This window comes from Pogoniulus pusillus, chromosome 11 (genome assembly GCF_015220805.1).
Source record: "Pogoniulus pusillus isolate bPogPus1 chromosome 11, bPogPus1.pri, whole genome shotgun sequence".
Taxonomy (NCBI): Eukaryota; Metazoa; Chordata; class Aves; order Piciformes; family Lybiidae; genus Pogoniulus; species Pogoniulus pusillus.
The window spans coordinates 1,290,107-1,302,912 of NC_087274.1; the positions used below are offsets into that span (position 1 = coordinate 1,290,107).

Sequence of the window (12,806 nt, forward strand, 5' to 3'; positions counted from 1 at the left end):
AGGGGGGGTGCAGCCCCCTGGGCTCTGCCCGGGCACACTGCTCACTGACCTCCTTCCTGCTGGGTGGTTCTTCTCCAGGAGATGTTATCTGAATCTGCAAGCTCTCAGGAGCAGCTGAGGCAGGAGCTGCAAACGCTCAAGCAGGTATGTTGGAGGCTCTTCAAAACAGAGTCAGTCTCCTTTCTCACTGCTCTCTGAGGGAGAAGGGAGCACCTCTGCCTCTGCCAGTGCCCCTGCAGGCAATGCTTCCAGCTGCTTCCAGCACAGGGTGGTTCTGTTGGGGTTCTCTGGGGTCCTTTTATGACCAGAAAGGCTTTGGTTGGAATTGGAGAGCACTGAGCTGTCATTTTTTCATCCCTGCTGCTGAGTTGAGCTGGGAAGCATGCAGGTCATAGAGTCATGGAAGCACCCAGGCTGGAAGAGAGCTCCAAGCTCATCCAGCCCAACCTAGCACTGGTTGGTGATGCTGTGACCAGGGTAAGGACTGCTGTAAAAAAGGAGAAGCCACGTTTGGAAATGGGCACAGTGTTTATGGGGGGCACTGACAGCAACGCACCCAGCTCTGCCCCCCGGGGCCCTGCAGCAGCCTGGGCTGCAGCTGTGCAATGCACCATTGGGGCTGCAGCTGCTGGGGGGCTCTGCTGGCATTGCAGTGTTGGTAACCTACTATAGGATAGGAATAGGATCAGCCAGGTTGGAAGAGAGCTCCCAGCCCTGCCCAACCAACCAGACCATGGCACTAAGTGCCCCAGCCAGGCTTGGCTTCAACACCTCCTGCCACGGCCACTCCACCACCTCCCTGGGCAGCCCATTCCAGTGCCAATCACTCTCTCTGACAACAACTTCCTCCTAACATCCAGCCTAGACCTGCCCTGGCACAGCTTCAGGCTGTGTCCCCTTCTTCTGCTGCTGGCTGCTTGGCAGCAGAGCCCAACCCCACCTGGCTACAGCCTCCCTGCAGGCAGCTGCAGGCAGCAATGAGCTCTGCCCTGAGCCTCCTCTGCTGCAGGCTGCACCCCCCCAGCTCCCTCAGCCTCTCCTCACAGGGCTGTGCTCCAGGCCACTCAGAAGCTGGGGCAGGTCAGTTGGGTGATGATGCAGTAACAGCTTTCTGGTCTGAGGTGTCCTTGGAGTGACTTTGCTGCTCTCAGCAGCAGGGTGGTCCCCATCTGCTTTGTGTGGCAGGCAGGTGTGAGGCCCGAGAGCACAGGCTGCTCGAGGGAGCTGCACTGGACAGTTCCTCTTGGCGTTGAGCAAGGAAAAAGGCACTGAGTGTTTCGTGAGGGATGTCCTGTCTCTGTCTCCTCCTCCACTGTAGTTATGGCAGAAGCAAGCCAGGTTCCCAGGGCATTCAGCCTCCCTGTGGCCCCTGCCTCCAAGGGGACATTTCAGTCTCATTTATAGACCCGAGCCCACCCCCAGGCTTTCCTCTTCCTCCTGGGCACCATGCCCTCAGCTGCCTTCTTCCCAGGAGCTGGCCACCTTCCTTCTCTGCTGCACACATTCCCTGCAGGCTGCTCCATCAGGTGGCACAGTGCCAGGCACAGTTTACAGTTCTGTCAGCTGTGTGGCTTTGCTCAGGTCTCTGGAGTTGTTCAGCACCTTCATTATCCCCTCCTGTGCCTTGAGTAGAAGAGAACCTGAGAGCTGGGAAGGGACTTCTTGTAAGAGCCTGCTGTGACAGGAGGAAGGGGAATGGATTGAAGGTGGAAAAGAGCAGATTGAGACCTGGAGAGGAGGAAGAAATTCCCTCCAGTGAGGGTGGGGAGGCACTGGAACAGGCTGCCAAGGGAGGCTGGGGATGCCCCCTCCTTGGAGGTGTTCAAGGCCAGGTTGGGATGGTGGGAGGTGTCCCTGCCCATGGGCAAGGAGGGAGCATCCACAACCTCCCTGGACAGCCAGAACTGGGCACAGCACTCCAGGGGTGGCCTGAGCAGTGCTGAGCACAGGGGCACAAGAACCTCCCTTGTCCTGCTGCCCACCTGGGCACTGCTGCCTCCTCTGCAGCTCCCTCTCCCAGCACCCCCAGGGCCCTCTCTGCCTGGCTGCTCTCAGCCACTCTGGCCCCAGCCTGCAGTGCTGCTTGGGGTTGTTGTGGCCAAAGTGCAGAACCCTGCCCTTGGCCTTGTTCAGTCTCATCCCCTTGGCCTCTGCCCACCCATCCAGCCTGGCCAGGTCCCTCTGCAGGGCTCTGCTACCCTCCAACAGCTCCACAGCTGCTCCTAGCTTGGTGTCATCTGCAGATTCTCTGATGCTGGACTCAATCCCCTGCTCCAGATCATCAGTAAAGACATTGAACAGGACTGTGCCCAGCACTGATCCCTGGGGCACACCACCAGTGCCAGCTGCCAGATGGATGTGGCACCATTCACCTCCACTCTCTGGCCCCAGCCCTGCAGACAGTTCTTGACCCATATCAGAGTGAATCTGCCCAGGCCACCGCTGTAGTTGCTGGGAAGGGCTTGGAGCAGAAGGTGTTGCTGGTTGGAGGGCAGAAATGTCCTTCTCCTGCCACATGAGGTCCTCAGGCTTTTGTTTTTCCCTGCACTGTCCTGTGCAGGGTCAGCTTTGCACCAGCCGCCAGGCACAGAGGCTCACTTGTGGCCAGTAACTGCAGCTGGAAGGGCTCCACGCAGTGAAATGGAAGAGCAGCCCTAGGTGTGTGTGAGTGCAGCACTGCCTGGCCTGGTTTAGAGGCACAAGCAGGCTTCCCTTGAGTTCTGTTTCCACTGGGTGCATCTTCAAGTGTTTGATGTCACCTCGGGGTCACAGAGTGGCTCAGGTGGGAAGGGACATTGGAGAGCACAGAATCAGTGTCAGGGGCTGGAAGGGACCTCCAGAGCTCATCCAGACCAACCCCCTGCCAGAGCAGGACCACCCAGAGCAGATCACATTGCAATGCACCCAGTGCACACATCCAGGCAGGTTTTGGCTGTCTCCAGAGAGGGAGACTCCACAGCCAGGGCTCTGTCATCCTCACAGGGAAAAAATTCCTCCTCAGGTTCACATGGAACCTCCTCTACCTCAGCTTCCACCACTGCCCCTTGTGCTGGCACTGGCATCAGCCAGCAGAGCCTGGCTGCAGCCTCCTGGCACTGACCTGCACACATTGATAGCCACTGCTGAGGGCACCTCTCAGATCTTCTCCAGGATCCCCTCCTCCCCCCTCCCCACCATGCCCAGGGACACCTCTCAGCTAGGCTCAGCTGCTCAAGGTCTCATCCAGCCTGCCCTTGAGCACCCCCAGGCAGGAGGCAGCCACAGCCTCCCTGGGCAGCCTGTGCCAGTGTCTCACCACCCTCACTCTCAAGAATCTCATCCTCTTCATCTCCCCTCTCCCACCTCCAAGCCATTCCCTCTCATCCTGGCAGTCCCAGCCCTGCTCAGAAGTCCCTCCCCAGCTCTCCTGCAGCCCTTTTAAGTGCTGGAAGGGTGCTGAGATAAAACATCTTCCTGCCACTTGAATTTCTCCAAGGCACAGTACCTGACTTTGAAAGCAACCTGTAAGGATCCCTTTCTCTCCTCCAATCTGCAGTTTCCTCTTCTGGTGGCTCCCATCAGCTGTTTCTGTAGATCATAGGGAGCACATTTGGGGTTGGCAAAGCCCTCTGAGATCACCCAGGCCAAGCAACAACCCAACGCCACCGTGGCCTCAGGTGCCATAGCCACAGGATTCTGAATGCAAGAAAGGTGTGAAGGTGCTGGGCTGGGTGCAGGGGAAGGCAACAAAGCTGGGGAAGGGCCTGGGCAGTGAATCTGGGGAAGGGTGGCTGAAGGAGCTGGGGTTGGTTGGTTTCCAGAAGGGGAGACCTCATGGCTGTCTACAGCTACCTGACAGGAGGTTGTGGAGAGGTTGCTGCTGGGCTCTGCTCACAGGTGAATAGGGATCGAAGAAGAGGGAATGGCCTCAAGCTGTAACTGGGAGCAAAACATTAGGGAGCAAAAAGCTCACAGCAGGAGTGCTCAGGGACTGGAACGAGCTGTCCAGGGAGGTGGAGGAGTGCCCAGCCCTGGATGTATCTGAAGGTGGTTTGGATGTGGTGCTTGTAGGGTAGGTCTAGGCTGGATGTGAGGAGGAAGTTCTTCACACAGAGAGTGATTGGCATTGGAATGGGCTGCCCAGGGAGGTGGTGGAGGCACCATCCCTGGAGGTGCTCAAGAAAAGCCTGGCTGGGGCACTTAGTGCCATGGTCTGGTTGGTTGGCTAGGGCTGGGTGCTAGGTTGGACTGGATGAGCTTGGAGGTCTCTTCCAACCTGGCTGATCCTATGATTCTATGTGGTTCAGGGGTGCACCTGGTACATCAGGACTGGACTTGGTGATCCCGAGGGTCTTCTCCAGCCTGGGTGCTTCTGTGACTCTGCAGCACCTCCAGCTGCAGAGTCCATTTCTTTGCACCTCCTTTGCTACAAGCAGTTGCAGGAGGGGGAAGGAGCTGCTGGAGCAGGCTGCTGCCTGTCTGCTCTTCACTGCAGGGGCCCCTCAGGGAGGGCACCTCTGGTGCTCAGCACTTGGGCTCCTGGCAACACCGTGGGGGAGGGAAAGCAGCTCCGGATTAGAGGAGATGAATGCTGGATCTGCAGGCGGCCTGAAGGCCTCCTTTGCACCGCAGCACTGTGCCCAGGACCCTGCTGCTGCCATCCATCTAATTCCTCTGTGCCTTGTCAAGATGCCAGCCTTTGTCAGGGCCTCCTTTGCATTAGTCATGCTCCACAGCAGCTTCTCACTTTTCTCTCCAAGAGGCTTTTCCCCACCTCCAGCCTCGTCCTGGAGGATACCTTTGCTGCTGGAGGCTTCCGACCCGTCCTCTGCACCGGCAGCAGGGCTCAGCTCTCCTTGCTGCTGGAAGTTGTTCCTTACAGTGGCAGGAAAATACTCACTGCAGGAGCAGTTGTTTTGGCCTCTCCTTCTGCAGATTCCTCCCTTCTGAGAAGCTCCTGTGTTGCCTGATTTGTTTTCCAGGAAAAGGAGCTGCTCCAGGCAGCGTGCAGGAGGTGTTCTGGTGGTCTTCCAGAGGTCTTGTACTGCTCTGAGAGTTGTGCCAACAACTGTGGGGTAGAATCAGAGAGTGCTTTGGGTTGTGAAAACTCTCTCAGATCATAGAATCAGCCAGGGTGGGAAGGGAGCACAAGGAGCAGCCAGTTCCAACCCCCTGCCATGCCCAGGGACACCCTACCCTAGAGCAGCCTGACCACAGCCTCAGCCAGCCTGGCCTCAAACACCTCCAGCCATGGGGCCTCAACCACCTCCCTGGGCAACCCCTGCCAGGCTTTCACCACTCTCCTGCTCAACAACTTCCTCCTCACCTCCAGCCTCACTCTGCCCACCTCCACCTTTGCTCCATTCCCCCCACTCCTGACACTCCCTCACAGCCTCATAAGTCCCTCCCCAGCTTTTTTGTAGCCCCCTTCATATGCTGGAAGGCCACAAGAAGGTGCCCTGGGAGCCTCCTCTGCTCCAGCCTGCACAGCCCCAACTCTTTCAGGCTGTGCTCACAGCAGAGCTGCTGCAGCCTCTCAGCATCCTCCTGGCCCTGCTCTGGACACTCTCCAGCATCTCCACAGCCCTCTTGTCATAGAGGCTGCAGATCACTCAGTCCATGGCCACTAAACCATGCCCCAAGTACCATGGCCACAGGTTTCTGAAACCCCTCCAGGGATGGGGACTCCACCACCTCCCTGGGCAGCCTGTGCCAGCCTCTGACCACTCTTGCAGCAGTTTTTATTCCTCTCCCATCTATGCCTCCCCTGGCACAATTTCAGGCCAGTTCCTCTCCTTTTTTCACCTGATACTAGGGAGCAAAGCCCAACCCCACCTCACTGCAGCCTCCTTTCAGGGAGCTGTGGAGAGCAATGAGCTCTGCCCTCAGCCTCATCTGTGCCAGCCACAAACCAGCTCAACAGCAGGCTGCAGCACAGACAAGCAGCAAGGAGCTGTGAGGGGTCTGTGCTTGCAGGGGGAGCTGATCCTCAGCACATGCCTCAGGAGCCTCTTCCCAAAGAGGAAGCAAAAGGCCCAGTAATGACACCTGCTGCCAAAGGAAAGGTTATGGGAATGTGTCTCAGCAGCTGTGTCCCTCTGACAGAAGCCTCCAACCCACAGCACTCCCCTGTGCTCTGTCCTCAGGATGCTCTTGGTGCTTGCCACATGTGTGATTGCTTCTCCTAATGCTTCATTTTCTGGGAGACCAGAATGTCCCTGGCAAAGCTCCAAGCGGGGCTGGGATTGCAAAACCATTGTAAATAGGAGGAAGATGATGTCCTCTATATGTGTGTCACTGAGATTGGCTTACTTGTGGCTTCAAATGGGTATTGGCTGTTAAGACTGAGAGATGCAGGGTAAAAGTCAGCTGGAACTGAGGCTGGGAGATCATTTTACAGAAAGAAAACATGGTGAGGAGCTGGAGGGAAAGCCTGCCTTGATTGCACGGGGCTAACTGCTCCCAGTTAGGGAGGAAACCAGCCCACTCTGCCTTAGTGAGCTCCACTGCCCTCCTGTGCAGTATTGGGTGACATTTCCTCCACAGAAGTAGAATGGTTTGGGTTGGAAGGGACCTCCAAAGCTCATCCAGTCCAACCTCCTGCACTCAGCAGGGCAGGGGCATCCTCAACTAGATCTGCTTGCCCAGAGCCCTGTCCAGCCCCAACCACCTGCCTGGGAAACCTGTCCCAGTGTTCCACTGCCCTCATGGTGCAGGACCTGTTTGGTCTCTTCTGTTTCCCAGAGACAGGGATTTTAAGCCTGGTTTCCAGATGGTTTCCTCTTTGCTGTGGCTTCGTGGTGTGAATTCTCCTCTACCCTCCTCGTTTCTCCTTCAGCTCCACTCCCAGCCAGGATCTCTTTATAACAAAACCAGAAGGCTCAGGCTGGGATTGTAACCAAAGTGTCCTTCCCTGAGGAATCCTTACAGGGAATTACCTGGCTCTGGGGGGGTTGTGTTTCAAGCTTTTCACTTTGGTGACTCAGCATATGGATGCAAAATGAATTTCCCCACAGACTGATAGGAAACTAAGGGGAAACATTGCTGAGGCTGCTGGGTTTGGTGCCAGCCAGCTGCTCTGGTCCCCTTCTGAGGAGCAGTTGGGTTGGTTGTTGGGGTTGTGGCCCCTGGTGGAAACTCCTCTCTTCTCCAGACCTTTACTTCCTGAATGTACAAATCAAAGCTAGCTTGAGTTGGTGGCAGCAGAACAAACCAAGCAGTACCCTCACAGGCAGCTCTTACAACGTTTGGGGGCTGCTGTAGCTGAATTACAGGCTAAGAACTTTCCAGTTGATGGTCCTGGAGCAGGGGATTGAGTCCAGCATCAGAGAGTTTGCAGATGACACCAAGCTAGGAGCAGCTGTGAAGCTGTTGGAGGGTAGCAGAGCCCTGCAGAGGGACCTGGCCAGGCTGCATGGGTGGGCAGAGGCCAAGGGGATGAGACTGAACAAGGCCAAGGGCAGGTTCTGCACTTTGGCCACAACAACCCCAAGCAGCATTACAGGCTGGGGACTGAGTGTCTGAGAGCAGCCAGGCAAAGAGGGAGCTGGGGGTGCTGGGAGAGAGGAGCTGAGCAGGAGGCAGCAGTGCCCAGGTGGGCAGCAGAGCCAATGGCATCCTGGGCTGGCTCAGGAGCAGTGTGGGCAGCAGGACAAGGGAGGTTCTTGTGCCCCTGTGCTCAGCACTGCTCAGGCCACCCCTGGAGTGCTGTGTCCAGTTCTGGGCTCCTCCATTGCAGAGAGCTGTTGAGGTGCTGGAAGGTGCTGAGAGAAGGGCAGCAAGGCTGGGGAGAGGCCTGGAGCACAGCCCTGTGAGGAGAGGCTGAGGGAGCTGGGGGTGTGCAGCCTGCAGCAGAGGAGGCTCAGGGCAGAGCTCATTGCTGCCTGCAGCTGCCTGCAGGGAGGCTGTAGCCAGGTGGGGTTGGGCTCTGCTGCCAGGCAGCCAGCAGCAGAAGAAGGGGACAGAGGCTGAAGCTGTGCCAGGGCAGGTCTAGGCTGGATGTGAGGAGGAAGTTCCTGGCAGAGAGAGTGATTGGCATTGGAATGGGCTGCCCAGGGAGGTGGTGGAGTGGCTGTGGCAGGAGGTGTTGAAGCCAAGCCTGGCTGGGGCACTTAGTGCCATGGTCTGGTTGGTTGGGCAGGGCTGGGTGCTAGGCTGGGCTGGGTGAGCTTGGAGCTCTCTGCCAGCCTGGCTGAGTCTGTTCTGTTTAATTTTCTGCTTTCCATAGGTTGTTTAAATTTTCTGTAGCTGTCTTCTGTGGTGCTGGAGCAGAAGAAGCAGGAATGGGGCAGGAAAACCAAGCCCAGCACTGCTGCTGAGCACAGAGGGGCCTGGATGCTTGCCTTAGCCAGCCGTGGGTGTGCTGAGTGAGCGCTGCCCCGAGTGGGAATCCAGGCAATGATCACAGCAGCAAATGAACCAGCTCATTAAAGTGCTTTTCTGCCACTGTGGGGCAGAGCAGCAGCAGCAGCTGCACTGCTCTGCAGCCTTCCAGTCAGACAGATTTACAGAAACCCTGGGAATTGTGGTTTGACTTCCCTAGGAGAATCTCTAAATCCCTGTTCTGCCTTTGGACATCAGCAGCTGGACCAGAGAGTGGCAGAATGGGTTGGGCTTGGAAGGGAACCAAAGTTTTTTTGCCTGTGTGTGACAGAGCCCTGGAACAGGCTGCCCTGAGGGGTAGTGGAGTCTTCCTCTCTGAATATACTCAGACCCTGCCTGGATGTTCTCCTGTGTGGTCTGCTCTGGGTGATCCTGCTCTGGCAGCGGGGCTGGACTGGATGAGCTTTCAAGGTCCCTTCCAGTCCCTGTGATTCTGTGATCCATTTAGTGCCTGGACACCTCCACCAGCCCAGGGTGCTCACAGAATCATAGAATCATAGAATCAACCAGGTTGGAAGAGACCTCCAAGATCATCCAGTCCAACCTATCACCCAGCCCTAGCCAGTCAACCAGACCATGGCACTAAGTGCCTCATCCAGGCTTTGCTTGAAGACCCCCAGGGACAGTGCCTCCACCACCTCCCTGGGCAGCCCATTCCAATGCCAGTCACTCTCTCTGTGAAGAACTTCTTCCTAACATCCAGCCTATACCTACCCTGGCACAACTTGAGACTGTGTCCCCTTGTTCTACTGCTGGTTACCTGGGAGAAGAGGCCAACCCCCACCTGGCTACAATGTCCCTTCAGGTAGTTGTAGACAGTAATAAGATCACCCCTGAGCCTCCTCTTCTCCAGGCTAAACACCCCCAGCTCCCTCAGCCTCTCCTCATAGGATTTGTGTTCCAGGCCCCTCACCAGCTTTGTTGCCCTTCACTGGACATGTTCCAGTACCTCAACATCTTTCTTGAATTGAGGGGCCCAGAACTGGACACAGTACTCAAGGTGTGGCCTGAGCAGTGCTGAGTACAGGGGCAGAATAACCTCCCTTGTCCTGCTGGCCACACTGTTCCTGATGCAGCCCAGGATGCCATTGGCTCTCTTGGCCACCTGAGCACACTGCTGGCTCATCTTCAGCTTACTATCTATCAGTACCCCCAGGTCCCTTTCCTCCTGGCTGCTCTCCAGCCACTCAGTCCCCAGCCTATAGCGCTGCTTGGGGTTATTGTGGCCTTGAACACTACAATGCCTGGCCTTGAACACTACAATGCCAGCAGAGCCCCCCAGCAGCTGCAGTCCCAGTGGTGCATTGCACAGCTGCAGCCCAGGCTGCTGCAGGGCCCCAGGGGGCAGAGCTGGGTGCGTTGCTGTCAGTGCCCCCCATAAGCACTGTGCCCATAGGTTGGGCTGCGTGAGCTTGGAGCTCTCTTCCAGCCTGCTGGATTCCATGGTTCTCTGATGCCTCGTCCCCAGTCTCAGGCTGCAGTCCTTTGCCCCTGTCCCCTGCCTGCAGCAAGGGCAGTTCCCATTTCTCCCTGCAGAGCACAGGGCAGTGCCTCGGAGCTGAGCCTGTGCCCTGCCTGCTGCAGCTGGGTCCTGTCGCCCGCAGGAAGCCAAGGCGGCTGTGGAGGAGACAAGAGCCCTGAGGAGCAGGATTCACCTGGCAGAAGCTGCACAGAGGCAGGCTCGGGGCATGGAGCAGGACTACGAGGAAGTGATTGGGCTGCTGGAAGCCGAAATCGCCGAGCTGAAGGCTCAGCTGTGCCAGCGCTCAGGGCAGGACAGAGTAAGCGGAGCCGGCGCCGGAGCTCCCATGGCTCCCACGCTCTGCCCAGCTCCTTCTTTCCCTGTTCCTTTTCATCTGCTTCCCTAAAGTAGGTCACTGTTTGTCTTGTATTATTCAGTCACTGGAGAGACGTGTGGGAGAGCCAGGAGGGGGGTGAGGGCACCGTGAAGTGTGTGTGTGTGTGAGGCTGCCCTCATCCAGCAAACAGCAGCCGCAGGCAGGTCGCAGATGGGGGTCAGGAGCAGAAGTGCCAACATCTCCAGCACTCAGGGCATGCAGCAGAGAGGCTGGGAGGACTCTGGCTAAGGGGGTTTGAGTCACAGTGACCTGCAGCTTTGTGTTTGGTGGGCAAATAGTCACAGAATGGTTTAGGTTGGAAGGGACCTTAAAGGTCATCCAGTGGGCAGGGACACTTCCCACCACCACAGGGTGCTCAGGGGATCATCCAGCCTGGCCCTGAACATCTCCAGGGAGGTTGTGGAGCACAGAAGCACCCAATGTGATCAAAGATCACATTGGGTGCTTCTGTGCTCCACAACTCCCTGAGCAACCTGTGCCAGTGTCTTACCACCCTCATTGAAGAATTTCTCCCTAGTCTCCACTCCCAAGCTCTCCTTTCCCAGCCATTGCCCCTTGTCCTGACACTCCCAGCCCCTGTCTGAAGTCCCTCCCCAGCTCTCCTGGAGCCCCCTTCAGGCCCTGACAGGCTGCTCTGAGGTCTCCCTGGAGCCTTCTCCTCTCCAGGCTGCACAGCCCCAACTCTCCCAGCCTGGAGCCTCCAGAACTGGCTCTAGTGGGGCTCGCACTCTGTGGCTGTTTGCAGGGCACAAAGGGATGCGTAAGACCAATCAGTAGGTTACACAAGTGCAGGAGAGAAGTCCTAGGGGGGTCATTTTCTCCACAATATGCCATGATTGCTGTGTTGGCCAAAGGCTGGAGAGATGTAAAGGGCTGGAGTGAGTTTGTTCCCATCCTGGCTATTGTTTGTGGCACCCTGCTGACAGATGCTGTCGCTGCCAGGCTGCTGGGTCTGATCCGTTCATGAATCACTTCCAACTGCCTTAAGTTCCAACCCTCTCACTGTTGTTGGCTGCCAGTTTCACTTCACCTTGACACTGTTTGCCCAAAGCTACTGCAGTCTGGGAGCTGATTCCCAGCAGATGCAGCATCCCTGCCTCAGGAGCAGCTGAGCTTTGCAGAGGTGTGGGAAGGAGGATGGGAAAGGTTTGCAGGATTGCAGTTAGAGAATGTTCCAGGTTGGAAGGGACCTCAAAAGATCCTTGAGTCCAACTCCCTTGCTAGAGCAGGATTGCTCAGGGCAGGTCACACAGGAGCACATCCAGGTGGCTTTGGGATGTCTCCATAGAAGGAGGCTCCACAGCCTCCCTGGGCAGCCTGCTGCAGGGCTCTGGCACCCCTGCAGTGACCAAGCTTTCCCTCCTGTACCCATGGCACCTCCTGTGCTGCAGCCTGCCCCCGGTGCCCCTTGTCCTTCCAGGGGGCATCACTGAGCTCCATCCTGCCGACACTGCCCTGCGCACATCCACTTCAGTTCACAGCCTGCACCTCTGTGAGGCAGGGGAGAGAAGGGTTCTAGTAACAGCTTCCCCCCCTCTCTGCCAGGGTGGCCTGCAGGAGCTGAGGAGGAGGGTGACGGTGCTGGACTGCCAGCTGCGCAAGGCCGAGGCGGCCAGGGGGACCTTCGAGGTGGCTGCTGAGAAGCTGCTCCAGTTTGTGGAGGTAACTTTGCCTTTCGTGTCCAGCAGTATTTGGCATGCAGCAGCTGATGACATTGATGTCATCACCAGGATCTGAGTAAGGCATTTGAGTCTGCCCCACATGGCATCCTGGTCACCAGGCTGGAAAGACAGAGACTTGCTGGGTGGAGCACTGCTGGGTAAGGAACAGGCTGGATGGTGGCAGGCAGAGAGTGGTGAACAAGGGCACAGTGTCCACCTGCAGACCAGTGCCATGTGGCCCCCTGAGGGGTTCCCTGCTGGCACCAGTGTTGTGTAACAGCTTTGTCAGTGCCATGCACAGAGCAATCAGGGCACCCTCAGCAAGTCTGCAGGTGGCACCAAGCTGTGTGGCACAGTCACCCTGCCAGAGGGGAGGGATCCATCCAGAGGGAGCTGCACAGGCTGCAGAGCTGTGCCCAGGCCAACCTCAGGGCATTCAGCAAGGCCAAGGGTAAGGTCCTGCACCTGGGTGGGGGCAATGCCAAGCACAGCTGCAGGCTGGGTGGGGAATGGCTGAGAGCAGCCCTGAGGAACAGGCCCTGGGGGTCTGGGCTGATGCAAAGCTCCACAGGAGCCTGCAGTGGGAGTGCAGCCCAGACACAACCCTGTGCTGGGCTGCAGCCAGAGCAGTGTGGGCACAGGGCAGGGGAGGGGATTGTGCCCCTTGGCTCTGCTCTCCTCACACCCCACCTGCAGTCCTGGGGACACTTCTGCAGCCCCCAGCACAAGCAGCACATGGAAGGGTTGGAGCCAGTGCAGAGGAGGCCACCAAGATGCTGAGAGGGCTGCAGCAGCTCTGCTCTGAGCACAGGCTGAGAGAGTTGGGGCTGTGCAGCCTGGAGAGGAGAAGGCTTCCAGGAGAGCTTGGAGTGGCCTTGCAGGCTGTGAAGGGGGCTGCAGGAGGGCTGGGGAGGGACTACTGACA

At 57.5% G+C, this 12,806-nt stretch overlaps 1 protein-coding gene and 1 long non-coding RNA gene across 4 annotated transcripts in view; both read left to right on the forward strand.

The window, feature by feature from the left end:
• The window catches only part of STXBP4 (syntaxin binding protein 4), a 76,050-nt gene that overhangs the window by 28,599 nt on the left and 34,645 nt on the right, over positions 1–12,806 (forward strand). For all 3 annotated transcript variants that reach the window (XM_064150500.1, XM_064150502.1, XM_064150503.1), the window contains exons 14-15: positions 9,966–10,142; positions 11,766–11,882. In XM_064150500.1, the coding sequence (XP_064006570.1) occupies positions 9,966–10,142; positions 11,766–11,882 (294 nt within the window). The remainder of the gene's footprint in view (positions 1–9,965; positions 10,143–11,765; positions 11,883–12,806) is intronic.
• On the forward strand, positions 77–4,655 carry LOC135179119 (uncharacterized). Its single transcript, XR_010303919.1, has 2 exons — positions 77–144; positions 4,475–4,655. It is a non-coding gene; the product is annotated as an uncharacterized LOC135179119 (long non-coding RNA).